This window comes from Neoarius graeffei, chromosome 2, assembly GCF_027579695.1.
Source record: "Neoarius graeffei isolate fNeoGra1 chromosome 2, fNeoGra1.pri, whole genome shotgun sequence".
In the NCBI taxonomy this organism is placed as follows: domain Eukaryota; kingdom Metazoa; phylum Chordata; class Actinopteri; order Siluriformes; family Ariidae; genus Neoarius; species Neoarius graeffei.
In genome coordinates this window covers 72,155,921-72,177,877 of record NC_083570.1, presented here as the reverse complement: position 1 = coordinate 72,177,877, position 21,957 = coordinate 72,155,921, and the positions used below count along the sequence as shown (strand labels likewise).

At 39.4% G+C, this 21,957-nt stretch overlaps 2 protein-coding genes across 2 annotated transcripts in view; both read right to left on the bottom strand.

Annotated features, from left to right (window-relative positions):
* The window catches only part of dapk2b (death-associated protein kinase 2b), a 32,560-nt gene extending 25,087 nt beyond the window's left edge, over positions 1–7,473 (bottom strand). The window contains exons 1-2 of the mRNA XM_060914888.1: positions 7,343–7,473; positions 5,387–5,553 (exon numbers count right to left, since the gene is read on the bottom strand). Coding sequence (XP_060770871.1) covers positions 5,387–5,463 — 77 coding nt within the window. The 5' untranslated portion in view covers positions 5,464–5,553; positions 7,343–7,473. The remainder of the gene's footprint in view (positions 1–5,386; positions 5,554–7,342) is intronic.
* A 4,341-nt stretch (positions 7,474–11,814) lies between these two features.
* tbc1d2b (TBC1 domain family, member 2B) overlaps positions 11,815–21,957 on the bottom strand; it is a 47,216-nt gene continuing 37,073 nt past the window's right edge. The window contains exons 12-13 of the mRNA XM_060914887.1: positions 15,910–16,031; positions 11,815–14,360 (exon numbers count right to left, since the gene is read on the bottom strand). Coding sequence (XP_060770870.1) covers positions 14,165–14,360; positions 15,910–16,031 — 318 coding nt within the window. The 3' untranslated portion in view covers positions 11,815–14,164. The remainder of the gene's footprint in view (positions 14,361–15,909; positions 16,032–21,957) is intronic.

The following is a 21,957-nucleotide window of genomic DNA, read 5'->3' as shown; positions in this document are numbered from 1 at the left end:
CTTGAAGTAGCCAGCTGACCTAAATCCTCATGTCCTTGGACTGTGGGAGGAAACCAAGCACAGGGAGAACACACAAACTCCATATGGAAAGGCCTCAGTGAGCTACAAGGCTTGAACTCGGAACCTTTTTGCTGTGAGGTGACAGTGCTCATTTTTAATATCTCAAAAGGTTTCTCCATGGCGACGCGACTAAATACCATGTCATGCAAATAGCAAGTGTGGCATAATTCCACTGTATACACATTTACTGTATAACATACATGTCCTGTATGTGCAACATTGGAACATGTGCTCATGTAGATGGCAAAAGTGACTGTCATGGCTCCAGGTTGTGTGATGTAGATTTAAAATGAATAAAAATCACATATATTCAGTGATGCAGAATTAGATTATCAACATGCCAATACTGCCTCATCAAACAGACACAGATGCACCCTTTATCTGCGATAACATAAGTGATAACAGGAACCATCACATTTCACTGATTTTCTACAACATTAACCATAACTGTACACAGATTTTAAAAAACATTGCGTCATTCAAGAATTAAATACAAATCTGAGTCATTGACAAAGTGCTGTGGTACACCCACCCGGTCACTGATTATATTCCTAGAACAGCACACCCCATTGTATGAGACTCCTTATGTTCATTATTAAATCCCTGTGAACAAATACAGTCACATTCAGATTAGAGCAACAATTATTCAGAGGTCTCCATATGAAAATATAGGTGAGGCTGTTCCTGGTCAATTTACTCCAGAGAGAGAACACACACGCACGCACGCACCAACTAACCAAAACATGGTGGGCTGGAATGTAAAGCCTTAGGGCTGGCCTTCTTTAATTGAGTCTTGGGAAAAGGGGTCTAAGTCACTGACCATCTCAAATGTTCCATGCATCTGTTTTATCTAGAGCACAACGACCCCAGAGACCCATGTCAAACATTCTGCTAGATGACCTGGCTTAGAGCAACAACACAGGGGGGAAATGGAGTGATCTGATTTGTGTGAAGTCTTAACAGAAACAGTCACAAGAGCGCAATAAAAATATATATTTATATAAAAGAAGTATTTGCAGGCTTTTCTGAGAAATGCTTCAAAAGGTCACAGAACACACCCTCAATACCTCGTAAAATCCTCCGAGTTTAAAACTCAGTTTTGAACATTTCGATGACACTGACATCAACACCTCCACAACTCCAGGAGGACACCAATACCAACAGAAGTATTTTGTTGGAGGTAATGTTCAGAGGGAGGCTGGCGAAAGAGTCTTTCCATATCAAGCATGCCAGCGGACTTTGCTCTAAACCCGCCTGCAGCGCTCAGTCTCACTAGACTTTCTACTCCCAACAGCTGCTGTTTGTTAACTATGTCAAGGCCGTGTGCTTGAGTGAATGCTGCCATCCTAATATTTACATATAACATTTAACTTTAACCCCACAGCCTGCCTGAACTAGTCAAAATACTTCCATTTTACATTCTTTTCTAATTTAATACTACGATTTTTTAATCTGACAACAAATTATATTATTAACAATAACTTAAGTGAAAAGTAAATCTTTGAAATATTTACATGAATTTTAGAGTTGCTTAGTGTTTGGTACGTCCCTTTTTCGCTTTAATGACCGTGCGCTCTCGAGCTGGCATGGAAGCCACAAGTTTGTGTAAAACCTTCTGATCCATTTTCGATCAAATCCAAAGTATCGTCTGAACACACGCTTTAATAGAAGAGATTAGGAATGAGGAAAATCTGACCTTTTGTACAACGCAGTTAACGTGGTTAATATCACACATTTGCTTACATTTAAATAGGGACCTAGAAATAGTGCAGAATATTGAACACTTACTTCCTTTGTTTTAAAATGTTTCAAAATTCTAAAACCTTCAGTGTATTCCATCCATCCATTATCCGTAACCGCTTATCCTGTGCAGGGTCGCAGGCAAGCTGGAGCCTATCCCAGCTGACTACGGGCGAAAGGCGGGGTACACCCTGGACAAGTCGCCAGGTCATCACAGGGCTGACACATAGACACAGACAACCATTCACACTCACATTCACACCTACGGTCAATTTAGAGTCACCAGTTAACCTAACCTGCATGTCTTTGGACTGTGGGGGAAACCGGAGCACCCGGAGGAAACCCACGCGGACACGGGGAGAACATGCACACTCCACACAGAAAGGCCCTGGTCAGTCATTGGGCTTGAACCCAGAACCTTCTTGCTGTGAAGCGACAGCGCTAACCATGACACCACTGTGCCACCCCCTTCAATTTATTTTCAACTTTAAATTAAAAAGAAAAAAAATCCCAAATTTTCAGTGTGGTCTCAGACTTCTTTAAAGCCCACTGTACATATACCGTATGACAACCTGCACAAAACTCTGCAGGAATGATGACAACTTCCTCCTTTGCAATTATAAAGCAAAAATAACAAAGTGCCGTTATGTCAAGTTGAGAAAGTCATGCTCAGAAGAACGCTTTACTTTGGCTGTCATCTCCGCTGAAACACTAATCTTTTCAGCAGGGGTCAAAAATCCCACGCAGCTCATTATCCCTCCCATGCAAATGTACTTCACTTCACTTCACTCACTGCTTTCTGCAGCTGCTTCATACCCTATTCATTCTGTGGCCCTACTGTACTTCATCTCAGCACAACATGATGCTTTTTCACATAACATTTACGGCGGGGAGGACCTGTCTCCAGAATAACCAGTAAGCCCAAACATGTAAGAAAAAAAAGGTGCTGTACTAATCTACTAAATAAATCATGCGGAGACATAAAACTAACAAAATATTTGCAAATTACACAGGCAGTACAGTAATTTTTGTGAGATGAAGAGTAATAACATCTTTCAGTCACTTTTACAAATAGCAAGCTTATATAACTTAAGTCATATTTATATCGATTCACATTGGACTTGTACCACAGTAAGCCTAGAGCTTGATAACGCAAGAACATTTGAAACACAGATGTGACAAAACTTCCTTTGAGCAAACCAGCAGCTCTGGGTTTAATGTGGACTAAAAACGAGAAACAAAACGATGTTTTGCCTGATAGTCTGTCTGAATGTATGTAAATCCAGAACTGTATGCTGCTCCATATCATCTCACTTCCTCCTACAGCTTAACCACGTTTTGTTTTTTTAAAACGTCATGATTTTTCTCACTTTACAGTCAGGAAACAACAAGATTGTGTGTTCCGAGATGCTTTTCCGCTCACTGTGGTTGTAAAAAATGGCTATTTGATACACTTTCCTGTCAGCTTGAACCAACCAGTCTGTCTATCCCCTGACCTCTCTCAACAACAAGGCATTTCTGCCTGCAGAACTGATGTTTAATGCACCATTCTGTGTAAAATCTACAGACTGTTATGAGCTCAGCAGTTTCAGAAATTCAAACCAGCCCGCTTGGCACCAACAACCATCCCGCGGTCACAGTCACTGAGATCATTTTCTCCCCATTTTTCTTCATTCACATCACTGGTTAGAAGTGTCCATTTGACCTGTATCTATATGACCTTATACACGACTGGCTGATTGGATAACTGCATGAATGAGCAGGTGTACCTATTAAAAGTAGCCCCTGAATGTGGGGTTGCTCATACAAAAAGACTCCTAGTATACGAACAGGATGACAGCAACTGCACTATGAAAAGATGTGCCCTTTTCTGTTGCAAATACAGCGCTTCATGGAAGCAAAATTAACCTCAAAGATGGTTTTGCAGCCCACCGCAATAGAGTTCAGCCCACCACTTTATTTAAAACCCTGTGTACAGTCACCCATCAGCATCACGGAAGAGATGTGTAAGGTCTCACTTTTCTCCACAATGCACAGTTAAATGATGCATGAAGTGACGTGTTCAGTAACCAGTGCCCATGTGAAACACAATGAAAAGACTGGAAGTGTCTATAGTATGGCTAACTACTTCACATATCTAGTTTTTTTCCCCCCTATGCTCTAATGACTGCATGCCCATGTTTCTCTGACGCACGACTATAGCATGCTAGACTGTCACAAAAAGAAACAGCTGCTTAGCCTTCACAGATCACAGACAGTTGTGTGAAGCCACATGCATGCCATTTCCTCTTTCATTTTAAGCGAGCGCTTGTGCACAAATTTGTTCCACTATGTTTGACCATAACAGATCAGAATTTTATGGCATGCTTAAAATTCACATACTGCTGAACACTATTCTCCATCTGTGGTGTAGAGATCATTCCACAGAGTGATGATAACTGTTACAGCCCACTTGAAAGATAAATCACACCTACTACTCGAACACTGGAAATGCAAAAAATTTTTCATTTTTCCAGCAGGTTCTGGTGCTGATCTGAAAGCAGATTTATGTCCTAATCGTTTTAAATCTCCAACTGCAGATGTTTATTCAAAATCAGAGGTCTGCTCCACCTTAATGGAGTTGCTGTAGCGTCCATTCACATACTCTCACACTATGCCAGAGTGCGTCATATAAACCAAAATGTGAATTGAGGGACAGAGCATTGGAGTCAGCCAGATGGTAGCTCTTCTTATATATTCACAACAATAACACACATCCACCTGGTAGCCGCAGGGCATGGCTCCTCAGCTTACTTCTTCCGTAGCAATCAATTTACTCTGATAATAGCAGTCGCTCCTATGTACAAAGCATAGACTATTTTCTTTATTACAATGTTTAATGATTCAGATTTAAAGTTGGCAGCCAGTCCTGGTCCTAAAGTAGGTTTAAGTGCAGTTCATACCACAGCCATCTTTTCACAGCTTTTTCATTCACATTCCAGGGAGAAAGGACACCCATCTGGGTGTATGGTCACACCTTTCCTGAAAGCTGACAAGCAATTCAACACTATAACCCCATTTCCTTTCTGGATAGATTTACAATTACTACCTGATGAAAAGATGCTACAAACAATATTTTCACAGTTGATGTCCATAAATTGAGTGATGAAAGCTGGCCTTGTCTGTTGAAGCAGTTTTCTGGGGGAGTGTTCTTTACAACAGAGAACAAAAATAACTGGGTAACAGAAGTGAGAAAGGGAAATCCGGTCTTTCAAGACTTTCTAATAAGCTAGATATGACAATGTTTAGGAGCTTTGTAATAGCTCTAGGAAGAGTTACAAAAAAAAGCTAAACTACATTCTAGGGTAAAATGTCTAATAACAGTTCTGTGTGCTGCCAAAGTTCCCAACTTATTCCAGCTATGACTGCAGATGTTCCCTTCTTCAGCCTCAACAAACATCTGTTAGTCGGATCATTTAACTACACTCCTGAGGACCATAAACCGTAACGCATGCAATATGATCGATGCGCTTAACAGTAAACCTTACAATTCACTTGTGATAAAGCTGTTGTGGGTAATCAAACAATTATTTCTAATATTGCTCACCTTCCAAGCTCCTCTCCAATTTCATAAAAATCCTCCACTTTCTGTTGCTTGAACACAGCCATGCTCAGTGTCCTCATTGATGACAATTACTTTTTCATAAAAGTTGAGCACATAAACAGGCCTGCAGCTCCAATGAGTTCCTTGCCGTCAGTGCAAGAACAGAGATGCTGTTTAAAAGAAAAAACACACACACACACGTTCATGCCTGTATTGATGCATTTCTGAAATGGGTAATAAGCAAATACAGCATACTCCTATAACAAGCACATGCTCCTACATGTTACTTGCATTCCATTACATCAGAGGTGGAACCTCACAGATCATATTACTTAAGGAAATCCCATTGCTTTCATTTTACAAACGTAGGTCATAGGTTCACATTAAATGGTAAAATTAAAGGAAAAAAAAAATCACACAAAACAAGATGGGTAATTTTTCTCAAGAGAGTGTCATCATAATTATTATTAATGTATTTATTTTCCCCCAGGGTGGGGCAGTAAGAAGAAATAAGAATCAGGACTCTTGAAGTGGCTATGGTGAATTAATATAATTTAAGAAATTTTGATGATGATGATGATGATGATGGTTTATTTCGAACATGTAAACAAACAATGAATAAATAAGCAGAAAACAAGAAAAGCAAAACAGCATTTGCAACAAGAACATGTAAAAAGCCACTAAATTAGAAAATAAACCATAAATAATATAGGTAATGATAATAAATCAAAACAAAACAAAAATACAAACAAGGATGCACTAAGCAGTTTTGAGTTTACATGTCTGAAAAGGAGTGGGCTGAAGTAAAAACTTATTTAATCCCACCCCTCGTCTTTAGTCAATATAAATTCATCTCATCTCATTATCTGTAGCCGCTTTATCCTTCTACAGGGTCGCAGGCAAGCTGGAGCCTATCCCAGCTGACTACGGGTGAAAGGCGGGGTACACCCTGGACAAGTCGCCAGGTCATCACAGGGCTGACACATAGACACAGACAACCATTCATGCTCACATTCACACCTACGGTCAATTTAGAGCCACCAGTTAACCTAACCTGCATGTCTTTGGACTGTGGGGGAAACCGGAGCACCCGGAGGAAACCCACGCGGACACGGGGAGAACATGCAAACTCCACACAGAAAGGCCCTCGCCGGCCACGGGGCTCGAACCCAGGACCTTCTTGCTGTGAGGCGACAGCGCTAACCACTACACCACCGTGCCGCCACTCAATATAAATTGATTAGCTTATATATGTGTGTGTGTGTGTGTGCGCACGCATATATGTATGTGTGTGTGTGTGTATATATATATATATATATATATATATAAAAAAAAATATGTGTGCACGCATATACAGTATATATATATATATATATATATATATATATATATATACACACACACACACACACACACACTGTATACACACATACATACATACACTGTAAAAGGAAATCCAAATTTTGAAAATAAGTTAAGTTTTTGGAAAGAAAAGAATTAACTGCTTTATATAAATATTTGTTCAACCTTCAGCCACCACATTGTCTGTATTCTAAAGCCTACAGTGTCCACATGCTGAATACTGGGGTAACATCAGTAACCTTTTTAATATTCAATAAGCTCTGGAGCTTTTTTCCCTTTTATTTTGAGTGTGCAAGGAAATAAATTATTCTAAAATGACACACTGTGATCCTGATGATGAGTTCTTATACAGGTTGGTGTTACACTATTAACCAGGAATAAGGTGTTTAGTTTTGAGGCAGACAGGAAATGTGGCATTTCAACCGAGCAAAACAAACACAGGGATATTAAGATGCTATGATTAGCCTGTTTTCCTCATTAGCAGGTAACCTTTAGTGAAAATAACGTCATGTCCTCACACAGAAAAAAAAAAAAGTTCAAAAGAACTCAAACTTTTAGAAAAGACATCTCCGCATGTTCTCAAGACAGTTTTCTTACCTTTATTCCGTGTGTGCCGTTTTTCCCGGCGGCGGCGGCGGCTGCTCCCTCACTCCCTCCGGCCCGGCCTGGAGATTTAACGCGTCTCTGCAGCGCTCGCGCTTCTTCATACAGGAAAGTAACCGACTTCACTTGAGTGCACGCGCGTGTATCTTTGCATGGCGCGCTTTGCGCATGCGCAGGCTGTAAATAGCGAGTTCTATTCTGTACTATAATACTGAGGTCAGTCACTGAGATAAGAACCCAGCTGTAATACATTATACTGCCTTGTATTTATACCTACAGCATACCACTGTAGTATTGTGAGGTAGCTACATTCACGTTTTAATTTATTTAGAAATATAACAGTTTACTCTAGATAAAGTCACAAGTTTTGTTGTTGTTGTTGTTATTATTATTATTGGCTGTTTGGTTTGTTGAAAAGTAACGCAATATCAAGACATTTCCAATAAACTCAACTTTTAATTAAGAGTTTGTCTGGACTGTATTTAACTAAGCAACAGAAAATACTGCCCCCTGCAGGAGAAGGCACTGGCGTGATGATAAAAACTGAGGATTATTACCTCCGCCAAGGAGGTTATGTAGCGTTGGTTTGTTTGTTTGTTTGTTAGTAACATTACGGAAAAAGTTATGAACGGATTGCTCTGAAAATTTTTCCAGAGGTGTGACTGGGCACAAGTAACAATCCATTAAAGTTTAGCGTTGATCCGGATCACCTTCTGGATCCCGGATTTTTTTTTAAGGATTCTTGGCGGAGGTCTGCGCTCTCCGAGTGCTTTTCTAGTTATAATACCGAAATACAGCTCTTGGAGAAAAAAAAAATTAAGATACAACTTCAATGTTTTTCATCTCATCATCTCTAGCCGCTTTATCCTTCTACAGGGTCGCAGGCAAGCTGGAGCCTATCCCAGCTGACTACGGGCGAAAGGCGGGGTACACCCTGGACAAGTCGCCAGGTCATCACAGGGCTGACACATAGACACAGACAACCATTCACACTCACATTCACACCTACGGTCAATTTAGAGTCACCAGTTAACCTAACCTGCATGTCTTTGGACTGTGGGGGAAACCGGAGCACCCGGAGGAAACCCACGCGGACACGGGGAGAACATGCAAACTCCGCACAGAAAGGCCCTCGCCGGCCCCGGGGCTCGAACCCAGGACCTTCTTGCTGTGAGGCGACAGCGCTAACCACTACACCACCGTGCCGCCCTCAACTTCAATGTTTTTATTTTTTCTTAAAAAAATTCTATGTATGGCAGACATTTCATTCCAGTGTCTGGAATTCCAGCACAAGCACATCTCATTTTACTTAGCAGTGATTTTATATATGTGGTCATCACTATTCTCTGCATTAGAACACATTCAACTCAAGTACAATCAACACTTACATACACTACCGTTCAAAAGTTTGGGGTCACTTTGAAATGTCCTTATTTTTGAAAGAAAAGCACTGTTCTTTTCAATGAAGATCACTTTAATCAGAAATCCACTCTATACATTGCTAATGTGGTAAATGACTATTCTAGCTGCAAATGTGTGGTTTTTGGTGCAATATCTCCATAGGTGTATAGAGGCCCATTTCCAGCAACTCTCACTCCAGTGTTCTAATGGTACAATGTGTTTGCTCATTGCCTCAGAAGGCTAATGGATGATTAGAAAACCCTTGTACAATCATGTTAGCACAGCTGAAAACAGTTGAGCTCTTTAGAGAAGCTATAAAACTGACCTTCCTTTGAGCAGATTGAGTTTCTGGAGCATCACATTTGTGGGGTCGATTAAATGCTCAAAATGGCCAGAAAAATGTCTTGACTATATTTTCTATTCATTTTACAACTTATGGTGGTAAATAAAAGTGTGACTTTTCATGGAAAACACAAAATTGTCTGGGTGACCCCAAACTTTTGAACGGTAGTGTATATTTACTGATGGTTCAAAAAAAAAGAGGGTTTTTTTTATTATTATTGTGCATCTGGCATTGTAATTCCAAGTCTAAACATTCAAATAGATTATAAAATCTCAAATGGTACTATTTTTAGAGCTGAGTTACTAGCAATTACAAAGGCTTTGGAACTTCTTATTGATAAACCTCCCTTTCAAAGTGTGATATTTTCTGATTCCTTGTCTGTCTTACAAAAAATTCAAAAGGAAGATAATGACATAGAATTATTAGATTTCCGATATCTTATGTACCAGCTTTATCTTATGGGTAGTAAGGTGGTGGTGGTTTTATTTTTTATTGGATTCCAGCTCATGTGGGTATTAACGGAAATGAAATGGCTGATAAATTGGCCAAAAGATCAGTAAATAAAACCTATTATGACATTCATTACCCTTTTACCACTTCTGATATCACAAAACATATTAAAGATGTTATTTTTACAATATGGCAAGACAGATGGGAAAATTCCCAAACTGGTAGATTCTTCTACCAACCTGAACCAAATATTACAACACATACCACATATTCTGACAGAAACAAACAAAGGATAATTACAAGATTTAGGATTTGGAAAATGTCTACTTAAATGATACACAGTTTCTTTAAAAAAAAAAACCTCCAATCAATGTGCAACTTATGGTGTAAAAGAAAATGTCAAACACCTGTTTCTAGATTGTATCAAATATCCAAACTTTCATGATAAAATTGTTCAAAAAATGAGAAATAAACAAACAATTAGAAATTAATACTAAAAACTTACTTTTACATAAAGAATTTTATGATGGCATTTATAAGTTTACTATTAAAAAAGAAATTTAATTTTTGGGGGAAAAAAAGAAACTCGTATTTAATGTGTGCGCGCGCTTGGTCACAATATGTGAACTAGTAGTTCCAATCCTTATAGGACACCAATTGGCATACAAAAATATCTATTCCTCATGCCAAAAGTGTCAAAAAGAAGTGTTTTGTGTGACAAAAAGAAGAGTTAAATTCTGGCTTTACTGGCAGAGGGATCCAGTAAGCATCAGGTTACTTCCATCCTCAAAATTTCAAAGACAGCAGTTCTTAAGAACAAAGTCAAGCAGCAGACACTGGGGACAATAAAGTTACAGACTGGCAGAGGGTGAAAACGACTCTCCACTGACCAGGATGATCGTCAACTCTTTGGAATGTCCCTCAACAACCGTAGGATAACATCAAGTGACCTACAAAAAGAATGGCAAATGGCAGCTGGGGTTAAGTGCACAGTAAGGACGGTTCGAAACAGGCTTGTCCGGGTGGGGTTGAAGTCATGCAGAGCTAGAAAAAAAAGCCCTTCATCAATGAGAAGCAAAGAAGATCCAGGATGAGGTTTGCTAAAGACCGTAAGGATTGGACTGGAGAGGACTGGAGTAAGGTCACCTTCTATGATGAGTCAATTTTTCAGCTTTTCCCATCACCTGGTTGTCTAATGGTTAGATGGAGACCTGGAGAGGCCTACAAGCCACAGTGTTTTGCACACATTGTGAAATTTAGTGGTGGATCGTTGAAGATCTGGGGTGCTTCAGCAAGGCTGGAATGGGGCAGATTTTTGTTTGTGAAGGACATATGAATCAAGCCACAAGGTTATCCTGGAAGAAAACTTGCTTCCTTCTGCTCTGACAATGTTCCCTAACTCTGAGGATTGGGTTTTCCAGCAGGACAATGCTCCATGCCATACAGCCAGGTCAATCAAGGTGTGGATGGAGGACCACAAGATCAAGACCCAGCCATGGCCAACCCAATCTCCAGACCTGAACCCCACTGAAAACCTCTGGAATGTAATCAAGAGGAAGATGGATGATCACAAGCCATCAAACAAAGTGGAGCTGATTGAATTTTTGCACCAGGAGTGGCATAAAGTCACCCAAGAGCAACATAAAAGACTGGTGAAGAGCATGCGAAGACACATGAAAGCTGCGATTTAAATGTCCGGAGTATTCTACCAAATTGATTTCCGAACTCATCTCATGTTCAAACATTAGTATTGTGTTTAGAATTGAATATGATCTTGATTTCTATGTATTATTCAAAGTCTGAAAACACTTCATCTTTGTTATTTTGACCAGCTGACATTTTCTGCAATTAAATGCTCTAAGTGACAATATTTTATGTGGAATTTGGGGGAAATGTCAGTAGTTTATGGAATAAAACAAAAAAAGTGTTCATGTTCCTCAAACACATACCTATAAATAGTAAAACCAGAGAAACTGAATTTTGCAGTGGTCTCTTAAATTTTATCCCCAGAGCTGTAGGTCATTTACAGAACACTGTGACTGGACATACATATAAGCAGCAAGGACATGATGGTGAGGGTAAAAAATAACAGGAAGGAACTTGAGGTGAGCCTTCTGTATTGTCTTGCTGTAATGTTATCCTATTTTCAATTTCCTTTTTAGACAGACCTTCTACAGTCTTCTTCCGTTATACAAATCTTGACCAGCAAAAGTGAACATGCCTGCACATATAACACACACTCCACTCTGAAACACCAATACTTTATGGTGATGAAATTTATTGATCAGGCCACTTGAGCAGAACAAAAAACGATTACATTATGAAATTATTCATCTAAATTCATTACATGGATTTCTAAATGTATGTGTGGCAGTGCAATGTAATAAACAGTCATAGCAGTACAATGCATTGCTGAGCCATAACAATGGAAATAAGACATGCTAGCTTATTCAATGAAAGCAGTGGAAAAAGTTGGGCTAGATAATACCAAAATATATTTGCTTAAAATCAAGGCCTACATGTAATTGATATAGAAAATACATAAAAAGATGAGAACAAGAAGGAATGTTATACTTTTGGCCAAATATTATGGGCAATGCACAGAAAAGGTCCTTAATGAAAAGTGAAACCTTTGTAATGTAGGGAATACGGATATCGGTGATGAAATCACTTCTTTATAAGTACGCTACAGAAATTTTAGGTCTGATCAAAATCCTACAAAAAACCAAAAACATAAATGGCATTCTGAGAGACCAGCTCTCAATGAGAAAATTCACAGCTTTGAATTAAGAGTCAATTGATTGAATTCTCTTTTTTCTTCTTTTTTTTTTTATAAACCTGAACAACAGGAAATCAAATACACAGAGTTAAGTACTGATCAGGTTCTGGTATTAAAAATCCAAACTGTAAGAGAACCTGTGGAAAAACACTGGTACATAAAGATAAAATATTCCTGATAAAATCATGTCACACATGGAAATAAAATCAATTTAAAAAAATAAAAAGGGGGGGGGGGGGAGAGAGAGAGAGAGAGAGAGAGAGAGAGAGAGAGAGAGAGAGAGAGAGAGAGAATATAACATTAAAATTAAAGCCAGCATTATAAAAGGGCAATAAGCTAACATTAATTGTCCCTCATCACATAAGCCCTTAACATGTAAATTCATTTTTAAATTTAACGAAACACTAAAAACAGGCACTGTGCATGAGGAAGGGAATGTGCACCAATGCTGCACATAGTGAAAGATTATTATTAACAACAACAAAAAAAGACTAAATGCTGCTCCCTGTGGAAGAAGGTGGTAAACTGCATCACATAGTCGGTACCAAAATGCAGGCTTGTTGGTCATGTTCCTAAGTTTATGGGAAATTATTTGCAAGTTTATCGAACTGAATTCACAATGCTGAATTATAATTCAAGGCCACAACTGCCAATTATCAAAAAATAGTCCTGAACTAAAGCTCCACTAGGCAGTTGAACAATACACAACACAAACAGCTGAAGATTCAAACTGGTCCAAATCCATCTAATTGCTAACAACGAAATGTCACTCAAGCAGAAAATAAGCAGCATGGCTCTGACAGACTAAATGATATGCATTGTCTAAAGATTGTTTTCCAGCAGCTAAGTGTCATCACATGACTGTAGACAGGAATTTTCACTGAGTTTCTGCAGATACTTCATACCCACACAGGAGAGAACTCGCTACTTTTCGGTTCAGCCTATAGCATCTTCAGCTTCCCTGAACTAGTTGAATGTCCAAAATTTAAAGTGATGAAGTGCTTCATAAGGAAATGAAAACAGCAATAGACGTACCAACAAAATTTACGACAATCAACATCCGAAATATTGAATTTCACAAGCACAATAAGAGTAATGGATGGCATGGTGACACCTTACAGATCTGGAGTCTGAGGTTCAATTGTGAGGTTAGGTTAATATCTGTTTGCATGTTCTCCCCGTGTTCCTGTGGGTTTTTCCCAAGATCTCCAGCTCCGAAAAACATGTTACCTGGCTACTGTGTGTGTTGGCCTGTGATACAGTCTATCCAGGGTATATTCCCGTGTCATGCCCCATGTTCCCAGGATAGGATCTGAATCCACAACAACACTGACCAGGATAAAAGTTACTGGCGATGAATGAATGAAAGAACATGAAAAACAGAAAATAATACACAGTGCTAAATATGAGCAATTATATAAAGAAGTAAACAAGTGACAATCAACACTGAATCAATAAACGCAAGTGTGAACTATAAAGATTTGATCGCGATAACACTGGTGTATCTGAACTGCATGTCCAGTGTGATGTATGAAAGTAAAACTTCTCTGAAGTTAAACCTTTGCCCAGTAAATACTAACTCACTTATCAACATGTGGCTTGTTCATGGCGATCTGTAAGTAAAAAAAAACAAAACAAAAAAACAACAAACATGATATCAAAACATCAACCAGCACTAACAACTCTTGAAAAGGATGGAAAGATACTGCTAAACTTAAATGGCTGCTTCATGTGGACCGCAATGCAATCAAGTGAAGAGACTACTATTTCACTGGGGGGGGGGGGGCCCAAGATACATCATTGTCTCGCACAGATGTGCATGTTGTTGCTGACTGGCAGGGATTCAGTTGTCCTCTTCATCATCACTGATAAGCGTGCGTCCATCTTGGGAGGTCTCTCTCTCACGTAAGAATGTCTGACGAATGGCTTCCAGCTCCGTGAGCTCCAGTCGAACCTTCTCGAGATGAAAGGTGCGACGGTTTTTGATTTGCCTTAAGGGGAAGGGGTTTATGTCCACAAAAGCCATGTTCATCAGCTTTCTGCAAAACAGAAAGATATTTAAAATCTTATAAATATCAGTGGTTTATGAATGAGCTCATCTCATTATCTGTAGCCGCTTTATCCTGTTCTACAGGGTCGCAGGCAAGCTGGAGCCTATCCCAGCTGACTACGGGCGAAAGGCAGGGTACACCCTGGACAAGTCGCCAGGTTATCACAGGGCTGACACATAGACACAGACAACCATTCACACTCACATTCACACCTACGGTCAATTTAGGCTACGTTCACACTGCAGGCTGAAGTGACTCAAATCCGATCTTTTCGCCCATATGTGACCTGTATCTGATCTTTTATTGACAATATGAACGACACAGATCCAATTTTTTCAAATCCGACCCAGGCCGTTTGGATATGTGGTCCTAATTCCGATTCCTATCCGCTCTTTTCATATGCGACTTCAGTCTGAACCGCCAGGTCGCATTCATCCGACTTACACGTCATCAACAAGCCACAAACGTCACTATTCTGCGCTGAAGTAGGCGGCGGGTCTCTCAAAAAAGTTAAAACAACATGGCGCATAATCACGGGCGCAGATAGAGGGTGGGACTCGTCCTACCCAGATTTAAATTCACCTCGTTCGGTCCCCCCCCACTTATAGGGAGGAAAAAACATCTATGCTGTCTTTCTTTGCATAAGGCAAACCTCACGGAAAAATCAAAAGACTAATTACCATTCGGTTTATTGAGGTGCACGGCAGTGTATACATAGTTGCAACAACTCACATAAAACAAAGACTGATATTCGGTTGGTTGAGCTGCGCAGACTGCACAGGTTGCGAGCTCGAGCTTGGTTGCTATGGTAACCCACAACAAGTTTGACAGGCATATCGGGGTTGGGGTTGGTTTGCTGGCAGCTTTGTCCCCCCCAGTTTTTTGTCCCACCCAGTTCAAAAAACGTATCTGCGCCCCTGCGCATGACATCAATGCAAGGGACGCTTCGGGCTGTGAAGGTTCTGAATCTTCTCAATGGAAGGACGCAGAGGTTAGGGAGCTGATTTCCATTTGGGGGGATACAGCTATTCAAGCTAGATTGGATGGGTTATACCGCAACCGGGCGGTTTTACTTCCGTAAACACTGGCCATGCTCACTGCGTGTGACGTCGTCGTATCCTGCAATGTGCATGCGGAACACTTTTAGGTCGCTTTTCGTTCATACTGAGGATCACATACAAGTCGCATATATTTGTTAATGTGAACGACCTCACAAAAAAATTGGATTTCACAAAAAAATCGGAATTGAGCATTAAGCCTTGCAGTGTGAACGCAGCGTTAGAGTCACCAGTTAACCTAACCTGCATGTCTTTGGACTGTGGGGGAAACCAGAGCACCCGGAGGAAACCCACACGGACACGGGGAGAACATGCAAACTCTGCACAGAAAGGCCCTCGTCGGCCACGGGGTTCAAACCCGGACCTTCTTGCTGTGAGGCGACAGCGCTAACTAATACACCACCATGCCGCCCCATGAATGAGCTAATTATTCGTTTTAGTTAGACAGACAAACACAAACACACAACCCCACACTTCACCTTGCATCTAGAATTGTCCGTGTGAAGTATCGAAGATACTTAAAGATGGCCATGGTGTCCTGCAACTTCAAAAACTCATCCTCTTTGCACTTGAAGAGGGCAAGGGCGAAGCGAAAAATGATCTGTAAAAGTAAATAAAGTTAGTTAGATGTGGCTCGCTCATTTGTTTTTTTTAGAATCCTCCACATACATACCCTGATAAAAATCAAACTTTTTTGGGGGGGGGGGGGGAACAAACATCCTCAGTGAACTCTTGGATATCCTTTTTTTCCCTTTTTTTGTCTTTTAGTTGTCATAAGTTTATTGGACACATTATTTGCACAACCAGCATATCCAATTTGATCCTGACCTCGAGTTACTTTTTGCATGTTCTCTTTATGTTCAATCACAAAGCAACATCTTCAACCGTTAAGCAGAACATGAACCCTCTCCTCGATTCAGATTACTACAAAGTACACAGCAGTCCTGAAGAGTCTCACAGAAATAAGACCGAGATTATACTGTACCAGGAAGGTGAAAAGAGGAAAGTGAGGAGAGAAAAAGGAAGCATTCATAACCCAGAACATACCACTACATCTGAAACAACACAGTGGAATTCTAGTGAAATCCAACACCTGAACCACACTGAGATGCATTTCACTTAATGCAGATAACACAGAAAACACAAATCCCCAAAAGAGAACAGGAATTGAAAAAGATTTGATCACTGACCTGGTAGCGCAACACTTGAGAAAATAGTCATGTGTCACACATATGGGGGTAAAGATTCATTGAATTGCTTTTGCAGTGCCATCAAAACAACTCAGTTCATTTTTATAGCGTTTATAACAAATGGTCACAAAGCCGTTTCACAGAAATCCCCCCGTATAAGCATATCGTGAATAAGATGACCACAGCACTGTCTATGTTAACTGCTTCTGAACTATCATCATGGATTAACTTCAGAAGAACGCTTTGTCCTTGTTAGGGCCACTGTACTACTCTATTTTTGCTATGGCATAATAACACAATCTGTATACATGCTATTGAAACCTTTTGCTATCGGCTTACTTATCAGCATGTCTTAGATGAACCCATTTTGCTTATAGTGACTGTGTGCGGTTTATTTGGAAACAGTCTAGGTAGTTTCATCAGCACTATGATCATCTGTGACATGAGCCAACTGACATGGGTTCATTTTGGTCAGTTACATGTTTTATATGAGTCACTCTCTGTATTTCAGCTGCCTTCTTGGTCAGGTCTCTCTTGCAAAAGATATTTTAAAGTGGTACGGATATGCCTAATTTTAATACTTAAATATGTGCAAAAGTTCATGAACGAACATTTGATTAATGTTGGGGGGGAGGTGTATCTTTAATCTGTTACAATCCAGGATCATTTTTCCATGGCAATTATGCGTCTCTTCTGTCGACGGTATATGTTTGACAGATATAAAAGAGAAATAATGAACAGAGCTAATAAAAAAAAAAAAAAAAAAAAAAAACATAGGACAAGCTTGAAAGCTGAAGGTCATCAGCGAATGTCAATATTTAAGCCCTACTGGAGCAGTGAACACCTGGCATCCGTTAATAGTGAATGAAATGTACATGAATCCTGCATGCAAGAGAAGTGGCTGGTATAAAAGTATATATATATATATATATCTTTTTGTAATTATATATTTATATAGATATTTATGAAGTGTATATATGGTATGTAGTATACATTTTTGTAATTAAATATTTATATAGATATTTATGAAGTGTGTATATATATGGTATGTAGTATATATTTATTTTTGTAATTATATATTTATATAGATATTCAGGAAGTGTATATATGGTATATATTTTTATAGGTGTATTAATGAAGTTTGGATTTCGGGATAGTTAAAAAGGGGTGGGAAATTAAAAAAAGTATTGTACTTCTTCCCACTCCTTTTTCGAACAATGTGCGGTGTATTGTAATGTCTTAGCTCTTTATGTATTTTATTTATTATTTTTTTTGTCACGTTTTCGTTTTCTTTCTTTTGTATGTACAAATAGTTACTTTTTTTTTTACATGTTCGAAATAAAATAAATTCATTCATAAAAGGAAACACAATGCAGAGCGCATGAAATGTGCCTCGTGTTGTATCTGGTATAAAATAGGTATAATCTAAAATCCTGAATAGTGTCCACTGTAGTTTACAACTTTTAGGGTGTATTCAGACCAGGATAGTTCGATAGTTCACTTGCTTTGGTCCGAACCAAATGTTTTTTTTATTTTTTCATTTTGGTGCAGTTCGCTTTCACACTGTACATTTTAGTAAGCGGACCAAAATCTGTCAACAAAGCCACACGCCCTGAGGTCGTTCAGCTATTGGTCAGAGACGACACGCGCACAAAGCGCTGTTCTGGGGAGCGCGTGAACCCCTTCTCCTTCATTTTCTCACTGAATACAGCAAACACGTTGGCATTTTTGTGTGTTCTCTCCAAAAGCTCAGATATGTGGACATCTGCCCATATATCCACAAGGGTACGCGTTTCTTCCTCGGCCCACGTTTGCCCCCTACTCATTTTTTGTACTCTGTAGTCTAGCCTACCACTGGTCTGAATGACTGAACGACTGTTGTAAGGTTCCCTTGACAACCGAAACAGTGTTTGCACTTTGCGGTGGAGTGTCAAGACTCTGTTTCCCATAATGCTCGACAAACGATGGAAGCTCCCGAGGTACAAAAAAGGAAAACTGTCGGATTAGGTCCGGTCTGCTTTCACACCTCCAAAAGATCCGCACCAGGGTTCCTTTGGTCCGGACCGAGTCCGACCTTGCAGCTCAGTCTCGGTCCGCTTGTTTGGTCCGGACCAGAGTTCGGTGGTTTGTATTCAGACCAACCCAAAAGGTCCGGACCAAGGGAAATTTGGTTCGTTTGGTCCGGACCAAACAACGTAGGTGTGAATACGCCCTTAAAGCCGCTGTACTCAACATTATTGGAAATGAGATCTCCCTTTTGTCCACTCTCGCCTGCATAATAATAATAAAAAAAAAAAAACACACACTCCCAAGGCTTTTTAAGTCCTGGTGCACACCACAATAGCAATACATTTAATACTTTTTTGCTTACTTTATATGAGCACAGGGCAGAATGAATACCTGAATGGTGAGTATTCAAATACTGGTGCCTCGAACAGTTAACTGCGTACCACTAATATATGGCCCTGCAAAAAACTTGGTGAAATGACAAATCAACTGTGCAAACTAGTTTACACAAACTATTATTATTCATTACTTACTGCAGTGTGAATTTGCAGCATTTTATTTTTTGCTAAATGTGACGAATGCAATTTGATAAAATTATGTGGAGACAGCTTTTATTTTTAATCGTTTTAGAGATAGTGGGAGTTGAGATTGCTTACAGTGAAACAGCCACGTGGCCTTGAAAAACAGATCAAGACATAAAAACATAAAAACATAAATCAGGTTATCTAAGCCTATATTCTGGTACATTTATTGCCAATCAGGACAATCTTCCATAAAATATAATGTGTTTACTGCAGTGCACCATGTTACACAAGAAATCACACGTTGGCTTGAAGATATGAAGTTTATCTTTTCGTGTTAAAACTCACATTTTTCATACGTAATACATCGCGGATCTGAGTGACATATTTTCCGATATTTCACTCCGATGACGTCACTCCCAGTGTTTTCATGCTGACTGGACTCGAGTTGTCAAAATGGTGAACCAGTTCAAAATTAAAATTATTTTGATTAACACTTTTTTGTGGATGTGTCTCTATAACAAAGAACATTACACAGTGGCACAAAAATATAAAATTTTATTTTCTTGTGTTGAAAATATTTTCACTCATTCGCGTCGCTCACTTGTAAATATGTTCACCACTGGAAGATAAACTTCCATCTTCACACAACCGTGTAATATCCTCTACTTAGTATAAATATGCAGGTGATTATAGGAAAATCGTATGCGCTGATTGGTCGAGAAACTCAGACTATTTCTCGATAATCACCTCGAGCAACTCCACAAAATGGCGGCCAATCGATTCGTTACTGTAAGTGTTATAATTACAAATTATGAAAAAGGCAAGATCAGCTGTGAGCTACTGCTCACTTGCGTATCCCCCCGCTCTTGCTTATATCAGAATGCAAGCAATCAAAGGAATAGGACACTTATTATGAATGCTGACTTCAACAAATAATTAACCCTGAAACAAGTAAAGAGCAGTGTCTCTCCCCAGGGATTTCAAATAGCATTGTCATTTTGAAATAGCATTTTGCTTCTTGAAATAGCGTCAAAATCCACCCTATATATTTCGTAAATAAATTCAGTCAGTAAACAGGAAGTCGATGTGCGACAGACCTCAAAATGGCATACATGGTATAGAACCCCAAGCTGAAGTTTGGTACCAAGTGGCTATGATTTGTTTTTGCGGAGAAAAAGGGTGTTTTGGACGGACGGAGATGCAGATGAACAGAGGGAAACCAGTATACCCCTCCTCTTTCAGAGCGGGGGTATAAAAAAAATGCTGTTCTTAAAAGCACTAAAGAAAGATGCTACGTAGTTTGGTCTAAAACTATTCAAAGTTAAAGTGGACTTGCGATTTATTTTATTAATTTCAAAACAAAAAGTACTTTATACAAATCAATATAGATAAGTGACAAATATGCGCCGCACCGTTATTACATTTGCATGCTGCTTTTGAAGATTGAAATAGATTTTTAATATGATTTTTTTTAAATAATCACCTGTGTATTTATAACACGGGCGATTGCTCTAAGACAACGAGGGAGGCTCAGCCTCCTCTAAAAATGACGAACATCGTATAGGATGAATTGCGCTAGGCTTATGTTATAGCCGACCTTATAACATTGCTATTTCAGATCCAGAATCAGAAATATACGTGCTCAACCCAACTACAGTGCGAAATCATTCCGTTATAACTTTCCCCAGTTTGCCTAATGTGTGCGTGAGTTTTTCCCCCTCGTGACAGTGCGATGCAGCCCAGCCTCAGTGGACTTCAATGGCATTTGGGAGCTATGCGCTTTTCAATATCAAAATGCAAGATGATTACTGGACAAATACTGCGAAAATGCCCGCCCATGGACTCCCAGCCTCACATGGGAGGGACATGGCAAAGCTTTCCGCGAGGAGACTGGTGATTGGTGAAAGCGGCCGGATATTTTCTTTGATTGACAGCTCGTTTCAAATATAGACAGGCAGCGGTGAATTTCAGTTCAGTCCCATGTGGATTCGCAAGTGCTGTGGTGTATTGTAAGAGATCAGCTTACATTTCGATTTCATTCATTACATACGGGTTCTACCAGCTTTTTTAGTTTGTATATATTTTCATTGTAAATAAAGTGTAAATACAGTATAGTGTTGTCAAGTTTGCTATCTTAGTTTCAGAAATTTCGTTTATTTGAGTGACTGAACTTGAGGGGGCTAGTCAGCTAGCAAGAAAGCTGCGCACGGATGCCAAGCATTGCTGATTTAATTTTGGCGAAGCCATTTGCCAGTCTTTCTTTTGAGGAAAAAAATTAAAATTAAAGAGCAGGGTAGACCAACGCCTCAAACTGACTTGGTGAAAAAGGTGGGGAATAATACTCGTTCCTTTCAGCTCTCCTGGTACGAGAAAGTGAATTGGCTAACAGCAAGTGACCCACATCAACAACAGTAAATAGGCTACTTTAGTAATATGTCATGGATGGACCAAAAATATAGAATCTATTTAAAATGTTTATACTGAGTATATTATATTGGAATATATATTTTTCTGGATATGAATTAAACACAGCTACAATTTGGAAAACATTTTTAAACAAAAACACAGCTGAGAACATTTCACACTACAGACCTGGATTAAAAGTGAAGGGTTATCAAAATTGTCAATAAAACATTTCTCAGTCAAAATAAGTAAAATATAGGGAAAGTGTCATTGAATGAAATGTGTGGCACCCAGCTCTATGTTTGGCTCCCCAAGGTCAGTGCTTGTGCCTATTCCAGAACACTCTGCTGTTACTGCTGAGGTTCCTGACAAAGAGCTGCTTTCAATAATGATCAATTTTTAA